Source organism: Pelodiscus sinensis, chromosome 23 (genome assembly GCF_052426305.1).
Source record: "Pelodiscus sinensis isolate ZL-2025 chromosome 23, ASM5242630v1, whole genome shotgun sequence".
NCBI lineage: Eukaryota > Metazoa > Chordata > Testudines > Trionychidae > Pelodiscus > Pelodiscus sinensis.
In genome coordinates this window covers 27,570,989-27,592,376 of record NC_143074.1, presented here as the reverse complement: position 1 = coordinate 27,592,376, position 21,388 = coordinate 27,570,989, and the positions used below count along the sequence as shown (strand labels likewise).

General features: G+C 44.6%; 1 protein-coding gene across 1 annotated transcript in view; it reads left to right on the top strand.

Moving 5' to 3' along the window:
• Window positions 1-21,388, top strand: part of GARNL3 (GTPase activating Rap/RanGAP domain like 3) — a 201,652-nt gene that overhangs the window by 33,537 nt on the left and 146,727 nt on the right. The window contains exon 3 of the mRNA XM_075905772.2: window positions 9,342-9,416. Coding sequence (XP_075761887.1) covers window positions 9,342-9,416 — 75 coding nt within the window. The remainder of the gene's footprint in view (window positions 1-9,341; window positions 9,417-21,388) is intronic.

Genomic DNA, 21,388 nt, shown 5'->3' with positions numbered 1-21,388 from the left:
CATCCTGCCTCCATTTATCTGAGTGTTCATAGAATCACAGAGCTGGAAGCGACCTCAGAAGGTCATCAAATCCAGCCCCCTACCCAAAGCAGGACCAAGCCCAAATAAATCAACCCAGCCAGGGCTTTGCAAGCCGAGACTTAAAAATCTCTAGGGATGGAGATTCCACCACCTCGCTAGGTAACCCATTCCAGTGCTTCATCACACTCCTAGTGAAATCGTTTTTTCTAATATCCAACCTAGACCTCTCCCACTGTAACTTGAGACCATTGCTCCTTGTTCTGCCATCCGTCACTACTGTGAACAGCCTCTCTCCATCCTCCTTGGAACCTCCCTTCAGGAAACTGAAGGCTGCTATCAAATCCCCCCTCACTCTTCTTTTCTGCAGACTAAACAAACCCAAATCCTTCAGTCTCTCCTCATAGGTCATGCTCTCCAGCCCCCTAATCATTTTGGTCGCTCTCCGCTGGAACCTCTCCAATGCATCCACATCCTTTCTATAGTGGGGGCCCCATAATTGGACACAGTAATTTAGTTGTGGCCTCGCCAGAGTTGAATAAAGAAGAATAATCACTTCTCTAGATCTACTGGCAATGCTCCTCCTAATGCACCCCAATATGCCATTAGCCTTCTTGGCTACAAGGGCACACTGTTGATTCATATCCAGCTTCTCATCCACTGTAATCTCCAGGTCCTTTTCTGCAGGTCCTAACAGTGCTTGGGATTCTTCCATCACAAGTGCAGGACTCTACACTTGTCCTTGTTGAACCTCATTAGAGTTCTTTTGGCCCAATCCTCTAATCTGTCCAGGTCACTCTGGACCCTATCTCTGCCCTCCAGCATATCTACCTCTCCTTCCAGATTAGTGTCATCGGCAAACTTGCTGATGGTGCAATCCATCCCCTCATCTAGGTCATTAATAAAAATGTTTAACAAAACCGGACCAAGAACAGATCCTTGAGGCACTCCACTAGAAACCGACTGCGAACCTGACATGAAGCCGTTTATCACTACCCGTTGCGCCCGACAGTCTAGCCAGCTTTCTGTCCATCGTAGAGTCCATTTAGCCAATCCGTATTCCCTTAAATGTTGGCAAGAATATTGTGGGAGAACGTATCAAAAGCTTGGCTAAAGTCTGACCAATATAAGAATGGCTGTACTGGCTCAGACCAAAGGTCCATCTAGCTCAGTAGCCTGTCTGTCAACAGTGGCCAGCACCAGGTGCCCCAGAGAGGGTGGACCGAAGACAATAATCAAGTGATTTATTTCCTGCCATCCTTCTCCAGCCTCTGACAAACAGAGGCCAGGGACACCATTTCTATCCCCTGGCTGATAGCCTTTTATGGCCCTAACCTCCATGAAATTATTTAGCTTCTCTTTAAACTCTGTTATAGTCCTAGCCTTCACAGCCTCTTCTGGCAAGGAGTTCCACAGGTTGACTACACGCTGTGTGAAGAAGAACTTTCTTTTATTAGTTTTAAACCTGCTACCCATTAACTTCATTTGGTGTCCTCTAGTTATTTTATTATGGGAACTAATAAATAACTTTTCTTTATTCGCCCTCTCCACACCACTCATGATTTTATATACCTCTATCATATCTCCCCTCAGTCTCCTCTTTTCTAAATTGAAAAGTCCCAGTAGTTTTAACCTCTCTTCATATGGGACCCGTTCCAAATTCCTAATCATTTTAGTTGCCCTTTTTTGAACCCTTTCCAAGGCCAAAATAACTTTTTTGAGGTGAAGAGACCACATCTGTACACAGTATTCAAGCTGTGGGCGTACCATAGTTTTATACAGGGGCAGTAAGATATTCTGTGTCTTATTTTCTACCCCTTTCTTAAAAATTCCTAGCATCTTATTTGCCTTTTTGACTGCTGCTGCACACTGTGACCTCCTCTAATGATACTTCAATCCGGGACAGTTCCTCTGATTCATCACCCACAAAGGATGGTGCAGATTTGGGAATCTCCCTAACGTCCTCAGCTGTGAAGACTGAAGCAAAGAAATCATTTAGTTTCTCCACAAGAGCTTTATTGTCCTTGATTGCTCCTTTTATATCTCGATCGTCTAGGGGACTCACAGGTTTTTTAGCAGGCTTCCTGCTTCTAATGTACTTAAACATTTTGTTATTTCTTTTTGAGTTTTTGGCTAGCTGTTCCTCAAAATCTTTTTTTGCTTTTCTTATTACATTTTTACACTTGATTTTACAGTATTTATGTTCTTTTCTGTTTATCACACTAGGATTGGACTTCCACTTCTTAAAAGATGCCTTTTTGTCCCTCACTGCTTCTTTTACATGGTGGTTAAGCCACGGTGACTCTTTTTTAGGTCTCTTGCTATGTTTTTTAATTTGGGGTATACATTTAAGTTGGGCCTCTATTATGGTGTCTTTAAAAAGTTTCCATGCAGCTTGCAGGGATCTGGCTCTAGTCACTGTGCCTTTTAATTTCTGTTTAACTAACCTCCTCGTTTTTGTGTAATTCCCCTTTTTGAAATTAAATGCCAGAGTTTTGGACTGCTGAGGTGTTCTTCCCACCATAGGAATGTTAAAATCACATCCACTGACTTTCTCATATCTACAGAGCCCATTGCCCTCATCATAGAAGCTAATCAAATTGGTCAGACATGACTTTTCCTTTGTAAATCCATGTTGACTGTTTCTGATCACTTTCCCCTCTTCCAAGTGCTTCAAAATGGATTTCTTGAGGATCCCCTCCATGATTTTTCAAGGGACTGAGGTAAGGCTGACTGGTCTGTAGTTCCCTGGATTGTCCTTCTTCCCTTTTTTAAAGATGGGCACTACATTTGCCTTTTTCCAATCATCTGGGATCTCTCCCGATCTCCATGAGTTTTCAAAGATAATGGCCAAAGGCTCCGCAATGACACTTGCCAACTCCCTCAGTACCCTCGGATAAATTAAATCCGGACCCATGAATTTCTGTATGTTTAGCTTTTCTAAAAGCGGCGAGGAGTCCTGTGGCACCTTATAGACTAACTGAAGTGTAGGAGCATAAGCTTTCGTGGGCAAAGACCCACTTTGTCAGATGCCTGCTATTTCTGATGAAGTGGGTCTTTGCCCACGAAAGCTTATGCTCCTACACTTCAGTTAGTCTATAAGGTGCCACAGGACTCCTCGCCGCTTTTGCAGATTCAGACTAACACGGCCACCCCTCTGATACTTAGCTTTTCTAAATAGTTCCTAATTTGTTCTTTCCCCACAAAGGGCTGTACACTTCCTTCCCATACTGTATTGCCTAGTGCATTTGTCTGGGAGCTGACCTTGTCCGTGAAGACAGAGGCAAAGAAAGCATTGAGTACTTCAGCTTTTCCCACATCTGTCACTAGGTTACCTCCCTCATCCAGTAAGGGCCCCACGCCCTCTCTGATCACCCTCTTATTCCTAACATGCCTGTAAAACCTTTCTTGTTCTCACTCACATGCCTTGCTAGCTGCACTTCCAATTGTACTTTCGCCTTCCTGATAACTCCCCTGCATTCTTGAGCAATATATTTATACTCCTCCCTAGTCAACTGTCCAAGTTTCCACTTCTTGAAAGCTTTCTTTTTGTGTTTAAGCTCACCAAGGATGTCCCCGGTAAGCGAATCTGGTCGCCTACCATATTCGCTTTTCTTGATGCGCATCGGGATGTTTTTTTTCGATGCCTTTATTAAGGCTTCTTTAAAATACTGCCAGCTCTCCTGGACTCCTTTCCCCTCATGTAAGCATCCCAGGGAATCTGCCCATCAGTTCTCAGAGAGAGTCAAAGTCTGCTTTTCTGAGGTCCAGGGTGTGTATTTTGCTACTCTCCTTTCTTCCTTTGGGCTGGATCCAGAAATCTACCATCTCATGATCACTGCTTCCCAGGTTGTCACCCAACTCTACTTCCCCTACTAGTTCCTTCCTATTTGTGAGCAGAAGTCAAGCTGTGCATGGCCCCTAGTTGGTTCCTTCAGCACTTGTACCAAGAAGTAATCCCCAACATTCTCCGAAAACTTCCTGGATTGTCTGTGTACTGCTGTACTGGTCTCCCACCAGATGTCAGGGTGATTAAAGTTGCCCATGAGAACCAGGGCCTGTGATCTGGAAGCTTCTCTCAGTTGTCCAAAGAAAGCCTCATCTACCTTATTCACCTGATCCGGTGGTCTATAGCAGACGCCAATCACAACATCACTCCTGTTGCTTCCACCTCTAAACTTAACCCACAGACTCTCAACAATCTTTTCTCCCTCTAAATACTGGAGCTTTGAGCAATCATACTGCTTTCTTACATACAATGCAACTCCTCCTCCTTTTCTCCACTGCCTGTTCTTCCTGAACAGTTTATATCCCCCCATGATAGTGCTCCATTCCAGTGTTGCATGGTCACAAATTCTGATTTCTGCTGACCACCAGCAGGCAGACTTCATTGCACAGCAGCTCAGAAGCTGCTATTTTGTGAGTAGATTGTAATTTGGCTTGATCAAATTTTTATCCAAAATAAGCCAACAGCCATGCTCCTGGCTTTCAGTTTAAGAGCAGAAGTAAGTGTAGGCCTTTGCAAAAGCATTTTAAAAAACACTTCATATGCTGTCACGCTGATCCCAAATGCTTCTACCATTCTGTGACTTAAATGGCTAACCATGCTGCTGCTGGCCATCCACAGACTGCTGAGGGGAGTACAAGCCTTTGATTCCTGCATCCTTGAGTGCTGTTTCCGTGGGTGCTCTACTGTTGGTGTTGGGTCGTTTCGGGACTGCAGATTGGAGTTTTCATGAGCAGTAGTCAGCCTGACCGCACATGCCTGGCACGCTCTTTGCACCATTCACGCCATTTTGATCTCTCGCACAGTCCGGCTCCTGCCAGTTCTTTTTTTGTTGCCCATGGTCACAGTTGGAGTGAGCCCTCTCTCCTCAGACAACCCTGTCAGGAATCAAATAAAATCTTAAATTAGTGTTTATAGTTAATTATAGTTTGAATAGTTATAGTTACTAGTTATAGTTTGTTCATAGTTAAAAAAAGGCTTTTATCTTAGTAGATAGTATCAACAGCTTTGCCAGGCTGTCCCGGCTTTAAGAGGTGTGCTGCATGCCGTGATGCGATGCCAGCATCAGACGGTCATGCCGACTGTATAAGTGCTTCGGTGAGGCACATGTGCCTCAAAAATGCATCCACTGTGCTAAACTGACTGTTAAGGCATGTAAGGACAGTAATGAGGCTAAAAATGTTCCTTTTTGACAAGGCATTATATCCCATGGAGCGATCACAGCCAGTATGCACTCCGCAATCACCTAGGGCTGAGAAAAGAAAAGCTGTTTTTCCACAGCTGACTCCGGCTCAAAAAAGAGCTTCACCAGCCTGTTCCCTACTACCAGCCCTCTTGGTCCATGTAAGTGTGGATGACAAACATGGCACCCAGGCATAAGTCGGCCTCAGAGCCGAAAGCCCAGCAAAAATCTATTTCGGTGCTGTCAACAGTTGTAACGGGCCGCCGCTTGGCACCGCTGGCGACTGCATCAGCCATCACAGCACTGACGACAATGATACCATCTGTGTCGGCACAGCCTATACATGTGCCTGTTACAACGGCACTGACAACATCAGCACCGACAACTTCGGTGCAATCAACCTTGGCATTGTTAACCTCGGCATCATCACCATTGTCTCAGACATCTGCGTGGGCAACGTCAGCACTGTATGTGCCATCCAGCCGCTGCCACTGAAGAAAGCAAACCAGAAATCTGACCCTATGAGACAGCTGAGTCCGGAGCCATTGACATTTCCCTCCGGTACCATCCTCTGCACCACCTTCTCCCTATTCACCTCACTTAAAAGGGGATGATAGGGGTCAGACCCTTCAGGACCAAACCAGACACCATAGGTCCAGTTGTTATTTATCACCGTCACCCTATAGAAGATATACCTTTCATTCACCGCTTCCTTCTTCAAGAGGTTCACCACATTTCCCACATTCTCCGCACCTCCCGGTACATCACTACATGTTTCCCCTGTGCTTGTCATCATTATCATCACTCCAGTTACAGTCACCCCTGTTGCCACAGCCACTCAACTTCTTGTGCTCCTACATTTTCTCCCCAACCATCATATAGACAGCAAATATCAGTCACACCTCTCACTGCTCCCTCTACGACTCATCACTCAGAACTGGAAAAGGGTCAACTACCTGATGTTGAGGAGCAGCACCCACCAGATGTCTCACCAACTGATCAGTCCTCATCATCTCCTGATGAGGTGGTTATACCTGTTGATCAATTTCCTCCAGATATCCGCTGCACACTGAGCGGATGTTTTCAGAGAACTATCCACAATGATTCCAAGATCTTTCTTTTGAGTAGATGTAGCCAAATTAGTCCCCATCATATTATGTGTATATATAGTTGGGATTATTTTTTCTCAATGTGCATTAATATCTGTCTACTAGAAGATTTATTTGGCATTGCTTGGGTCCTTAATTCAAATAAGTTTTGTTTTTCCTTCATTTAAATCATTGTTCTGAGAGTGAGGGGTTCAGTATGCAGACTCCCCTGTGGAGTGAGGACAGCCCCAGCCCTCTCTCACTGCTGCAGCTTGGGGCCAGCTGAGAAGCACCTGTCCATGAGCACAGCCGGGGAGGGGTGCATGTCCTCCAGCTGAGAGGGGTACAGACAGACACACAGACAGAGATACACAAACAGAAAAAACTCTCTGAAATATGTACAGTAGTAGATAGCTGCCCCCTGCTGACTCAATAGTTGTCCCGGTCCCTATATCTGGCCCTTTGCTGCCCTCAGTGGTCATTCTGCAGTATAACTGTCCCTTCTGCCAGATCCTGCCATTCCATTTATGAGAAAGAATCAAATTTCAATTACATCCCACTGTCCTGGCATAACCAAACCCTGACCTGGCTTTAAGTTCTGATAATAGGAAGCTGCATCCCAAATTTGGAGGTCCTAGCTCTTACTGTTTAGGAGTTCTTGAGCAAACAGACTCACACAGGGTGGGACAAACAGACGGGCATTTCTAAAATACATAGTAAAATTGATGATGAATACAGGCAGTCCCCGGGTTACATACAAGATAGGGACTGTAGGTTTGTTCTTAAGTTGGATTTGTATGTAAGTCGGAACTGGCGTCCAGATTCAGCCGCTGCTGAAACTGACCAGCAGCTGACTACAGGAAGCCCGAGGCAGAGTTGCTCTGCCCCAGGCTTCCTGGAATCAGCCGCTGGTCAGTTTCAGCAGCGGCTGACTTGGGGATGCCTGGGGCAGAGCAGCTGGGGTGCTGACGGGTTGGTCCAGTAGCGCCGAGGAGCGGCGCTGCGGGACCAACCCGGCAGCGCCCCAGCTGCTCCACCCTAGGCGTCATCGGCGAGAAAAGCCTTGTCTGCTGGTGGGCGGGGGCGCACTAGCTGCGACCCCCCCACCCAGCAGACCAGGAAGACGCGGGTGGCGGGACCGCTGAGACGCGCCACGGTCCCACCCGCATCCTCTGCAGCTTTTCTCTGGGGGGGAGGGTCTCCCAGCAGACCAGGGAGACACAGAGCAAAGCCGCGGAGCACGCGGGCAGCGGGACAGCGCAGACGCGCCGCGGCTGTCCCGCTGCCGGCGTCCTCCGAGGCTTTGCTCCCCGTCTCTCTGGTCTGCTAAACAATGCCAAATATTGTGATTGCTTTATCAAAAACTAGCAAAAATACCCGGTGCTGCTTGGGGAAAATATAGTAAAAGATGTGATGAATGAACTACATCAATTACATTAACATAGCATATTTTATTGGAAATACTTTTCTCTTATATATTACTTTAAGAAATTAACATAGCTAGTGATGTGCTTACAAAATGACAGATCTCATAGGGTCTCTTTTCTCACAGCCCATCTTCCCTTAAAGATTCTATGCAAACCAATGCCTGCAGCCTCCTTGCCAGAAGCCCTGAGAAATGGATGGGATGGCTTCTGGGCGCTGCAGCAGCAGCAGCAAATCATTGCCCTCTGAGTGCCTTCAGTTCACGATCCATGGGGCAACCTGAATGGACTTCCTAGCGGCAGTTGAACTGGTTGTATTGATCAGACAAAGCAAAACACCCTCAGACCAGGTGCAATGAGTGATATCTAGCTGATGAGAACATGCAGCACCTGAACGTACCTGTTCTAATGAAAATAGGCTGTTCTGAGTGTACTGTGTCCTCCTCAGGCTCCACTGTGCTCAAAACCTTGTTCTCCTGTCCACCTCCTCTTTGTACTGTGAGCTGAATCCTGCAAAGTGCATAATGCCCGTGGCACTTGCTGATAATGCACACAGCCCTGCCAGGAGAACGCACACAGCCCAAAGGAGGGCGAGTGGTGCGATGGCTCATTTGGGCGTTGGGGGGAAAGAAGCAACTTTAATTTCCAGAAGGGGTTCAGTCGGAGCCCGGCTGCATGAAGATGTTGAGAGGCTGTGATAGCTGGAGGCTTCTCCCAGCCACATTTGGGTCTGTCCTGGAGACCTGCTGGTGCCCTGTTATAGGGGAGGTTGCGGATTCTCAGCCCCACTGCAGCCTCTCCCCCATGGGCTTTCCCTTGATGGTGCTGTTGGTGCCTACATGCTTTATCCTCTAGTATCTCGTAATTATGTGACACGCTTAACAGAGGAGTCCAGCAAATGCCTATGATCAGGCACTACTAAAAAGCTAATTATCAGTGGGCCCAATTAGGTCTCTGAGAAAACCAGGGAAACTGATTTTGAGATATAACCAATCCAGTTATTGAAGTTAGGAAATCAGTAGTATCTGTGCAAAATTTGGTGTTTCTAGCTCTTACCGTTTCGTAGATCTTTTGGGACAAACAAACACACAAACTTTCAGAAATATTAAAAAGATTAAACACGGGCCCGTTGCATAGTGCCCTGCTCCTTCCTCTTGTGGTAGTATGCATGTTACATAGTTCAGGCAGCTTAGTGATCTCTATCTGTGTAAAACTGTCTGCCTTCTGATAAATAGTTAACGGAACTGCATTTTTCATAGTTGGGGCCCCTCAGTAGCAACTTGCATGTCAATATTGCCAAGATTTAAGACCAAAAAAACCTTGTGATTTATAGTGGGTAGCTACTTCTGCAGGTGACCACAAGAGCCCCTTCACTGCCTGAGTCCTTATAGCTACAATGAGTTAATTTCTTCTGGAAGTAATCGTTTGTTGCTCAACTTGATAATTATTATTCTGAGCTGAGTTTATCTTCAGGGAGGAGGGATATAGAGGGGAAAGAGGTGTTATATAACTCTGGCTGAGATGGTGAAAGCTAAATTGAGCTGGTTTTATTGTTTAATTGCTGATTAGGTGGAGATTTTTGAAGTCAACTTGCATCTCTTATATTAACTCTTTTTTCACAGCTTATATCTAGTGATGCTGATGGAGCCATTCAAAGAGCTGGACGTTTCCGGGTGGAAAATGGATCTTCTGATGAGGTAAGGAAAAGTCCTGTTTATATTTATTACCTTTTCCAATTGAAAGATCAGAAATTTGAAAATGCTGTTGCTTAAACCAATTGCAGTGCCATATGTTCAGTACAAGAAATGTTATTTGGCTGCTGTGATTGGGCATTGTCAGAGCCCTTTCCTCTCAGACACATTCATGAACGTATCTAATTTCTCTTAGTTTTCTAACTCGAAAAAAATATTTAATACAGTGAAGGATAACCAGCCTTGCACTGTAAAATATAGACTGGTGAACATGGGGCAGAAAGGAGCCCCTTACCTATCATTTCACATTTAAGTGGATACATTAATGCAGGGATAATGGGAGGGTTTTTTGGACACATCGTATGTAAATCTGTACCAGAGTCATAATACAGTAGTGGATGATGTGAGTGACTAATAGTCTGATCCAGCTTGGTTGTGTGTGTGTAGTGTAGAATACGCATGTGGACAAGGGGGATCTAGTGGATATAGCATACGTAGATTTCCAGAAAGCCTTTGACAAGATCCCTCACCAAAGGCTCTTAAGTAAAGTAAATTGACTTGGGAGAAGAGGAAAGGTCCGCTTATGGACTGAAAACAGTTTAAAGGCAAGAAACTAAGAGTAGGAATAAATGGTCAGTTTTCAGAATGGAGAGAGAAAGAGAGGTAACTAGTGGTGTCTCACAAGGGTCTGTACTGGGACTAATCCTATTCAACCTATTTATAAATGATCTGGAGAAAGGGGTAAACAATGAGATGGCAAAATTTGCTGATGATACCAAACTGCTCAAGATGGTTAAGAACACAGCAGCCTGTGAAGAGCTTCAGAAGGATCTCACAAAACCAAGTGACTGAGCAACAAAATGGCAACTGAATTGTAATGTTAATAAATGTAAAGTAAAGCACATTGGAAAAAATAATCCCAAGTACAAATACAAAATGATGGGGATTAATTTAGCTATAACCACTCGAGAGAGCTCTTGGAGTATAATTCTCTCAAAACATCCACTCAGTGTGCAGCAGCAGTCAAAAAAGCAAACAGAATGTTAGGAAACATTAAAAAAGGAATAGAGAATAAGACAGGGAACATCTTATTGCCTCTATATAAATCCATGGTAAGTCCACATCTTGATTACTGCATATAGATGTGGATGCCTCATCTCAAAAAAGATATATTGGCATTGGAAAAGGTTCAGAAAAGGGCAACAAAGATGATTAGGGGTTTGGAACAGGTCCCATATGAAGACAGATTAAAAAGACTGGGAGTTTTCATCTTAGAAAAGAGGAGACTAAGGGGAGGGGAGATTATGGTAGAGGTCTATAAAATCATGACAAGTATGGAGAAAGTAAATAAGGAAATGTTATTTACTTGTTCCCATAAGAAGTAGGGATCACCAAATGAAATGCATAGGTAGCAGGTTTGAAACAAAGAAAAGGAATTTTTTCTTCATATAGCACACAATTGGCCTGTGGAACTCCTTGCCAGAGAGTGTAGTGAAGACCAGGACTTTAACAGGGATGTGAAAAGAACTAGATACATTCATGGAGTTGGGTCCATCAATGGCTATTAGCCAAGATTGGTAAGAATGGTGTCCCTAGTCTCTGTTTGTCAGGGACTGGAAGTGGATGTCAGGAAGGGGATCACTTGACGATTCCCTGTTGTGTTGACTTTCTTTGGGGCATCTGGCATTGGCCACTGTCAGAAGATAGGATACTGGTCCATTTAGACCTTTGGTCTGACCCAATATGGCCGTTATTATGTGTCAGAGGGGGGTGGGTAGCTGTGTTAGTGTGTAACTGAAAAAACTTAAAAAACATTGAATGGTCCTGCAACACCTTCGAGATCTCTCTTCTTCATCTGAAGAAATGGGTTGTGCCCATGAAAGCTCATGATGCCATCTACATTTTTTGTTAGTCTCAAAGGTGCTGCAGGACCATTGGTTTTTTAAAAAGTTTTATCTTATGTTCTTATGTTATATTAGAAATTATGTTCTTGATATAAAACTCTTTTCCTACGCATTTTAAATGAGATACAGTCTTGATCATGTTGTTATCCTACTTCCAGCTCTGCTGCTTCTATCCCCAGACTTTTTCATGGAGTTTTTACAATGCATGTATTTTACATCAGTCTGGTGGGCCACATGTGTTGCATCATGGGCAATCTAAATTCAATACTCAAGCTAGACCTTTTCTTTTTAGGAGAGGCTGGGAGTGGTTCAGAGACAGCCTCTGTGTTGCTGTGCAAAATCCTTCCCTCTTCTCCTCAAGATTTCATGGTCAGAGAGGATAGATTCTGAAGGGAGTTGTGGTCCAGCTCAACTTATTCTGAAGGAAGGTGGTCTAATACGGGGACATTTAAAAGACGAATTGAGGAAAGAAGGAAAACATGGGTGTTTGAATCTTACAGACCATTTGAATAGGCTCTGTTTATAATCTTATGGCTTTATCCCACCCCTGTGTTTCATGTTGGTCCACTTATCACAATCACCACACTGCCATCAGACAACATAGCATCAGTCAGGATGCATTCCTGAAGAACAAACTTTTATGTGGTGGAAAGGGATGTTTTGTGGTATTGAGTTTAACAAGTAACTTTACATTTAACACCTCATTTACATCAAAAGCTAAGTATGGGGCACTTCTAGTCCACTCATTTTGCCTTATTAGCACTGGGACTACAATTGAAAGGTAACTTTTTTTTCCCCTTCCCTTCTTTTTCTATTATTAATTGTGGGTTTCTGTTGTTTCCACTCCAGCTTCCAGCTCATCCGAAAAAGTGGGTTTTGCTCATGAAAGCTCATGATACTATATACATTTATGTTAATCTCCAAAGTGCCGCAGGACTAATCATTGTGCTTAAAAATTTGTAATCTTGAGCACAAGAAAAATTGTTTCTTGTAATGCTGTTTCACAAATGTGACTCTCATTATTTTAGTTAAATGAAATTCTTGCTATGCTTTAGGGATAGTACAACTAAAAATGAGCAAAATAATCACAATTATTAACTAGTTAATTGTAATTATTATTAAACACAATTATTAATGTATTACTAATGAAAGGAAAAGGGAGAAAAATAAAAGAAAACCGAACCAAAACAGAACATAAGCAATAAAATGTTTCACTTCAGTTGCAGCCTCTTCTGTATTTGTGAAGAATTTTTAATGGAGATTGCAACTTAAGAGTAGGAACACTCTTCTTTACATAAGATAAGATCAAAGTATATTGTTTCCCATATTAGTAGAGTCCACTGGTAGTGTCTCATTGATCATTAAAATGGCTTGTAAATGTGTGGCTTTGTGTAAGGATTGGAGAATCATATTTAATTTACTATGATTAAACAATTTATATATGAGCAAAAAGTGTGTCATCTTAACTAAATCTTCTGAAACAAGAAAAAAAGTATTTAAATTCACCTACTTAATGCCATTTAAGAAGTGGTCCTGAGACTGGCAAATTAGACTATTAAGAAACTTTTAAATTCAAATTAAGTTCCACTGTTTCTCTCCATTTACCAGGATTAGCTTATGTCTTCTTTCCTTGAGTACTTAGTTTAAACAGTGTGATATTTAACAGGAACAACTTGTTTGATACCTTAAATTACAAAAGCATTTTGGTATCTGTGATGGGGCACTGCAGCCCTGCACTTCAAGTCCCCCAGCACTGGGATGCGGGGAGAGTAGGTGTTGTGCGCCCGCGTGCCGCGCCAGGCAAAACACTGCTACACCGCATTTTAAACTCCCCAGCCCTGGCCAAGCGGGGCTGGGGGCACAGCGTGGACAGAGCTTGTGCGGCATGCTCTCACACCACGAAACAGCTGAGCTATGTCTACACTCACGGCTTCTTGCGCAAGTATCCGCAGAGCGTCCACACTGCCTGCCCGCTCTTGTGCAAGAAAATTTACATGGCGTGGTAAGAGAGGGCTTCTTGCTGAAGAGCTACACTCTTTTTTTTTTTTATCAGGTGTAAGCCCTCTTGCGCAAGAGGGCAGTGTGGATGCTCGGCAGGGATTGCTTGTGCAAGAAAGCCCTATGGCTAAAATGGCTATCAGAGCTTTCTTGCGCAAGAGAGCATTCGCACTGCCATGGGTGTGCTCTTGCGCAAAAGCACAGCTCGCACATGGCAGTGTGGACATTTTCTTGCACAAGACTTCTTGCACAAGAACCCTTGCACAAGATGTTCTTGCGCACGAAGCTGCCAGTGTATACATAGCCCTGGGGGGGAGGTGCCCTGGCGTGATGCAATGCCAGAGTGCCAGCACTCAAAAGGAGCTGGCGTTCACAGCAAGGAGGGAGCCAGACCGGAAAAGGGGTGGAGGCACCGTGGGGTCGCACCTCCCGGGGGAGCCCCAAGACACCACAGACGAGACCCAGAAGGGACAGGGGTGAGGCAGACGTCCCGGCACTGACTGGTCGGCGGACCAGGTAAGGGGAGAGGAAGCAGCCCAGGGCAGGGCATTATAGCCCGTGGGCTGGCGCGTTAAGGCGGGAAGCCCCGCCAGACGGACTCGACCTAAACAGGTCCGCGTCCTTAGGGCCCTGGGCTAGGGTCCGTGAGTGAAGGCGAGCCTGCATCCCCCTCTGCCCGCTGTCGGAGGTGGTGCGAGAAACCCTGGGCATATTTGGGTCAGGCTGGCCCACGGAGCGGAATGCAATAGGACTAATATGACAAGACTTGGTGCAGGTCGGACTCTTGTACCCTCTTGTGGGGGGTGGAAGGGGAGAGGTAAATAAAGGCACAAGGGGACTAACCGGGGTCTGTACTTGTACAGTATCCCATAAAAAATTTTACAAGAAAAATTAAATACCATGCTTCATCTCATCGATGCATGCCAGCATCTTGGTAATGTGATTATGAGTAGAAACAGTGTAGAGCTTGAAGGTTGCCACTTCTTGGTGTGCAGCTTCTTTGCAGTTGTAGTATTGCTGCTGTGTGCTTGGTTGTATAGATGAAATGAATAGACTGACAGAGAGTGCAAGAGTTAACACAGTCATCGGGGAATGCCTATCCTACAGTGTAAGCCCAGGCTCAGACTCATGCTTGAGCCCAGATCCTTCCTTCATCTACACACAGTTCTGTCTGACTCAGCTCCAAGTCTGCAAGGGTGCAGGGTTTGAGCCTAGGCCCCACAGTGACTTAGGGCCAAATTCCATTTTACAATGTGGATGCAGCTTGGACCCGTATCTGCCAGTGCTATCCCAGTCCAATGGGATGGTATCCTTTTTTCTTTCCATCCTAATGTTGGCCAGTTGACTCCCAGGAAACAAATTATTTCTCTTGTGCATGTCTAGCTTCTCAGCATTTCCATTTTATTCTGACCACTGAGTTGCAAACAGAGTGAACCACCTTCTGTGTTTGTAATAGTTACTGACACACAGAACTCATAATGTCAGTTTTGCTGTCAGGTGGTCATGGGGCCAAGATTTGGGTTTATCTCTGATGCAAGGCAGGCAAACAGTTTGGGTATGTCTGAACTACGGGATAAAATTGAATTAAGATATGCAACTTCAGCTATGACTCTTGGCACTGTCCACACTGCAGGAAGTCAAAGGGAGAACACTCTCCCTTTGACTTCCTTTACTTCTCATGGAAACAGGATTTCCGGCATTGACTGAAGTGCCCCGCTCAGTTCGAATTAGCGTGTCTTCACTAGACCCGCTAATTCAATCCCTGGAAGATTGACAGCAGCAGCTTCGATCTTTTCTGTAGTGCACCAGAGGTAAACCACATACAAAGTGGAAAGTGACTGTATGGGAAAGGGAACTAGACCACAAGCTAAATATGAGTCAACAGTAAAAAAGCAAACATTATTTTGGGATGCATTAACAGGAATGTTGCAAACAAGTCAAAAGAAGTAATTCTGCTGTACTCTGTGCTGATTAGGCTGCTGATTGTGTCCACTTGTTGGCACCATTTTCAGGAAAGATGGACAAATTGGGGAAGGTCCAGAGAACAGCAACAAAAGAAATTAAAGGTCTAGAAACCAAGACCTATTAGGGAAGATTGAAAGAATTAGGTTTGTTTTAGGGATATAAGCAACTAGTCGAATTGTTGACTACTTGATAAGCTTAGGTTTATTGGGTAGTCGAGTCGACTAGTCATATTCCCCCCTCCTCATCCCCTGCTGCCTCTGTATCAGTACTCTAGCTGGGACACACTGAGCCTGCTGGAGCAGCTTCTGTTTGCGGCCGGCCCTGGCCACCGCAGACACAGACTGCTCCTGCAGCAGCCGCTGTCCTCAAAGGGGATCACAGCTCCCTGCTGGGATCCTTCATGGACAGGAGCTGCTGGACCTGGCGCAAGCTGGGAATGAGCAAGACTGGCTCAGTCTTGGCTCGCACCGGGTCCAGGAACTATCCCTGCTGTGGCTCTGCATTTTAAATAGCCAACTCTGTGGGCTAGCTACTACTACATTTAAAATGCAGAGCTGCAGCAGTCCCAGACCCAGCATGAGGCAGGCTTCCTCAGTTCTGGCTTGCTCCAAGTCCGGAATCTACTGCCACTGTGGCTCTGTATTTTTAAATGTAGTAAGAGCTGCCTGGCTATTACTATATTTAAAATGCAGAGCCTCAGTGGGGGTAGCTCCCAGACCTGGTGAGAGCTGGGACTGAGTAAGCCTGGCTCATGCTGGGTCCGGGACTGCAGTGGCTCTCCATTTTAAATGTAGTAGGAGCCTGTCTGCCTACATGCCTGGCTCCTACTACATGTAAACTGCAGAGCCACAGCAGAGGTAACTCCTGGACCCAGCGCAAGCCAGGACAGAGCGCCTTCCCTTATCAACTAATTGTATAGTTGATACAAATTGTATTGAGTACACAATTACCTGCCTCTTAACTTCCGTAGTTTGTTTAGTTTGGAAAAGAGAGGATACATGATAAAACCTTTCAAGTATATAAAAAGTTGTTACAATGAGGAGGGAGAAAATTATTTTCCTTAATCTTTGAGGCTAGAATAAGAAGCAATGGACTTATATTGAAGCAAGGGAGATTTAGGTTGGACATACAGAAAAACTTTCTAAGTGTCAGAGTGGTTAAGAACTGGAACAAATTGCCTAGGGAGATTGTGAAATTTCCATCATTGGAGCTTTTCAAGAGCAGATTAGACATTTGTCAGGGATTGTCTAATCAGTGTTTCCCAATTTTATTTGGCCACGGAACCTTTTTAAACTCTCAAGAATCTGGCGGAACCCCTAATAACAGTCTTATATATGAAGCTGAAAAAGTAGACCACAAATAAGTAAGAATAATAATAAACAAATGCTAACCAGGGTCATGAGATCAACATTTAGTTTAATTGCACATTTTTAAAAACAAAAATCCCATTTAATGTGTACAAAAAATAAAGCTCAAAAACTAATATGCATTATATTGGCAGTTTTCAATGCGAACAGTGTTTTTTCTTCTTTTCTTGGCAAATTCTTTTTGTATTTGGTTTAATACTGGAAAGTTGGATTCGCATATCTGGCATGGTATTCAGTCGATTTCTGTATTTTGTTTTTGTTGCATAATTCAAGAACCCAGTTTCGCAAAAGTATGTGCTGGTGAAGGGTAGCAATTGACTAACTGCACCTCTTGTTAAAGCTGAATAGTCTTGACATAAGCCGTCTCAAAATGTAATCAGATAAACTTCTTTACATTTTTGTATTAATTGGCCGTCTGAAGCAATTTCAATTAGGTTTTCATAATCTTTGCATAGAAAAACTGACTGGCTTTTCTGTTATACTTAATGGATTTCGAATCCAGTTGTTGTCATTCATGGTTGGAAAATACTTGCATGTGGGGGTGTGTGCGTGGGGGGGGGGTCGCAAAGATGATCTGCAATGTCCTCGCCAGGAGGGAACTTGGGGCAGAGTGTCGATGTGGGGTCTTGGTGGGGGGAGGGGATTAAGGGTGTGGGCATGAGGGCAACACACCTGGCTTGGTACCCTGCTGCAGCAGGGGAAGTCTCCAAGCAGCATGCTCTTGTTCCCCAAGAAGGGGGGCAGAAGAGAGAGCTCAGTCCCCCCCATGCATGCAGCAGGGATCCCAGCGCAGCTGCAGCACCAGGTCAGGCTTGCAGGGTGGAGTGTGTGTGTGTGGGGGAGGAGGGGGGAAATCTTGACCTTCCCTTCCAGACCAGACTCTGCTGCTTCCCCAGCAGGGTGGGGAGGGCCGTGGGGGAGAGAGAGTGGCAGCACACAAGGGGCAACGGGCCCAAGCGCACCCTGAGGGGTGGTGGCAGTGAGCCCAAGCAGAGTTCTCTGTGGCCCCTGCTGGGGCGCAAGTGACAGTTTAAAAATGCCGAGTTCCAGGAGTAGTTATTCAGCACCTCAGACCCAGCTACCCCTCCCCCTCCCGGAAGCAGCGGCCACTGAAACAAGCCACTGCCTGCACACGTGGAGGAGGAGGAGACCGCGTGGCCGCACCGGATGCCCCATAGGATGGGGGCAGTCCTGCAGGGTGAGGAGGGGGCCATGCTGAGCACGGTGGTGTGTCAGCCACAGTGGGTGGTGGAGCAGCCAGAGCTGCACTCCGCCAGAAGCCTGCCCCCACTGGCAAAGCTCCAATGGGAGCTGCCTACGGGCTATGCAGAGGGAGGGGAGTGAGTAGAATTTTCTTGCAGAACCCTTATTTTCCATGGAATACCAATTGGGAAATACTGGTCTAGATGGTGCGTGGTCCTGCTGTAAAGTGCAATGGACTGGACTTGATGACCTTTCAATGTTCCTTCTATTTCTAGTATCCGAGGGGTAGCCGTGTTAGTCTGAATCTGCAAAAGCGACGAGGAGTCCTGTGGCACCTTATAGACTAACTGAAGTGTAGGAGCATAAGCTTTTGTGGGCAAAGACCCACTTCTGACGAATCTGCATGCATCTGACGAAGTGGGTCTTTGCCCACAAAAGCTTGTGCTCCTACACTTCAGTTAGTCTATAAGGTGCCACAGGACTCCTCGTCCCTTCTATTTCTAGTATTCTATTATTCTATTCTATGATTGAGATGTCTGGTAAACTGAATGTAGGATAACAGAGCTTTTACTGTACATACCTTCTATTCTTCAGATCGTTCTTATGGCTCTTTTCTAACCTCTCTTCATTTATATAAATTTAGGTACATATAATTCTAGTCAGAATTGGACCCCAGTGCCATTAGACTTTTGGTCATAGACTTGGTAGGTCACAAAATTCAGATCTTAAAACTGCAGTATTCTGTACACAATCCAGATATATCTGAAATAAAATTCCAGTTAAAGCAGGTTTTATGGTGTGTTAAAATTTTTGTGAAATAGGCTGGTAATGTAAACTATCAATAGCGGATCCACAAAGTCAGCTTAACAGCCAGGAATAGTCAAGCACCAAGATTCTTGCTGAAAGTCTGAAAATCTTTTTCAGGGTTTTGTATTGCAGTTATGGAACACGCAGCTTGCAATACGCAATTTAGGATAATTTCTGCCAGAGCTGACACAGGCTATTTTATGGTTCCTTAGAAAATAAAGACTAATGGCAGTATTACTGAATATTAATGTACTATGAAGATGTACAGTAGCCAGATCAGAAAGGTATGTCAGTACTATGTTAATCTGTAATCTGAGATTCTGTGGGGTATATTTCCATGCCCAGTATTTTGTACACCGCCTGTGATTTTATACTTGTTTCTGGCTTGTTCCTCCTTTAAATATAAATTGCATGTATTGCGGATGCCCAGAGAATATAGCACTCCCACAGCAAGCATTCCAATTAACTATTGCAGTCATCAAAAGATAAAAGAATTGTACATTCAAAATACCCTGGAATGATGAAAGAACTGTATTGGGTTCAGCTGTGATTTAATGTCACATTGATTTCAGGGGCATATGTCCTCAGCAGGAAAACCGGGAGGCATTGCTCAGCATGGCTTGATGCTTCCAGGCATGCACTACCCTTTGAAAAGATTCAGGATGCGTTCCTCAGTGCTGCATGTGAGGCTGTCTGAAGTAGTGGCAGAGGTTTCCTTTCTGCACCTTAGAAAGGTTAGCAAAAGAGTGCCACTAGTGATGAGTGGCCCTTGTTTTCAGGGGAATGCAAAGACAGTCATTTTGCCTGATCACTCAGTGGCAGTGCAAAAGTGCACAGGCACCTTGAACTGTACTGCTTTGTTTTCTGTAAACAAGGCCAGGTACAGCTGAAACCTATGAATCTATTAAGTACTTAAGAGTCAGGATTGGATATGAAGTATGAAAATAGGGTTTTCATTGCAGGATACACTAGTAAGTGAGAGATATGGCTTTAGAGCACAGTGGAGGTAGCATAATCATTCCCAAGTAGGAGAGAGAATCATAGAGTGATAGAACATTAGAACTGGAAGGGACATCGAGAGGTCATTGAGTTCAGTCCCCTGCCCTCATGGCAGGACCAAACACCGTCTAGACCTTCCCTGATAAATATCTATCTAACCTGCTCTTAAATATCTCCAGAGATGGAGATTCCACAACCTCCCTAGGCAATTTATTCTAGTGTTCAACCACCCTGACGAAGTTTTTCCTAATGTCCAACCTAAACCTCCATTGCTGCAGTTTAAGCCCATTGCTTCTTGTCCTATCCTCAGAGGCCAAGGAGAACAATTTTTTTCCCTTCTCCTTGTAACACTCTTTTAGGTACTTGAAAACCACTATCGTGTCCCCTCTCAGTCTTCTTTTTTCTAAACTAAACACGCTCGATTTTTTCAGTCTTCCCTCATAGCTCATGTTCTCTAGACCTTTAATCATTCTTGTCATAGAATCATAGAACTGGAAGGGACCTCGAGAGGTCGTCGAGTCCAGCCCCCCACCCTCAAGGCAGGACCAAGCTCCGTCTACACCATCCCTGACAGATGTCTATCTAACCTGTTCTTAAATATCACCAGAGAGGGAGATTCCACCACCTCCCTTGGCAATTTATTCCTATATTTGACCACCCTGACAGTTAGGAATTTTTTCCCAATGTCCAATCTAAACCTCCCCTGTTGCACTTTAAGCCCATTACTCCTTGTCCTGTCCTCAGAAACCAAGAGGAACAAATTTTCTCCTTCCTCCTTGTGACACCCTTTTAGATATTTGAAAACCGCTATCATGTCCCCCCTTGATCTTCTTTTTTCCAAACTAAACAAGCCCAGTTCATGAAGCCTGGCTTCATAGGTCATGTTCTCTAGACCTTTAATCATTCTTGTCGCTCTTCTCTGTACCCTTTCCAATTTCTCCACATCTTTCTTGAAATGTGGCGCCCAGAACTGGACACAGTACTCCAGCTGAGGCCTAACTAGTGCAGAGTAGAGCGGCAGAATGACTTCACGAGTTTTGCTTACAACACACCTGTTGATACAACCTAGAATCATATTTGCTTTTTTTGCAACAGCATCACACTGTTGACTCATATTCAACTTGTGGTCCACTATGACCCCTAGATCCCTTTCCGCCATGCTCCTTCCTAGACAGTCGCTTCCCATCTTGTATGTATGGAACTGATTGTTCCTTCCTAAGTGGAGCACTTTGCATTTCTCTGTTTACCTCTGACCATTTCTCTAACTTGCTAAGGTCATTTTGAATTATGTCCCTATCCTCCAAAGAAGTTGCAACCCCACCCAGTTTGGTATCATCTGCAAACTTAATAAGCGTACTCTCTATCCCAATATCTACATCACTGATGAAGATATTGAACAGTACAGGTCCCAAAACATACCCTTGCGGAACTCTACTCGTTATCCCTTTCCAGCAGGATTTAGCACCGTTAACAACAACTCTCTGACTACGGTTATCCAGCCAATTATGCACCCACCTTATCGTGGCCCTATCTAAGTTATATTTGCCTAGTTTATCAATAAGAATATCATGCGAGACCGTATCAAATGCCTTACTAAAGTCTAGGTATATGACATCCACTGCTTCTCCCTTATCCACAAGGCTCGTTATCCTATCAAAGAAAGCTATCAGATTGGTTTGGCATGACTTGTTCTTCCCTATCACTTTATTACCTTCCAAGTGTTTCCATATGATTT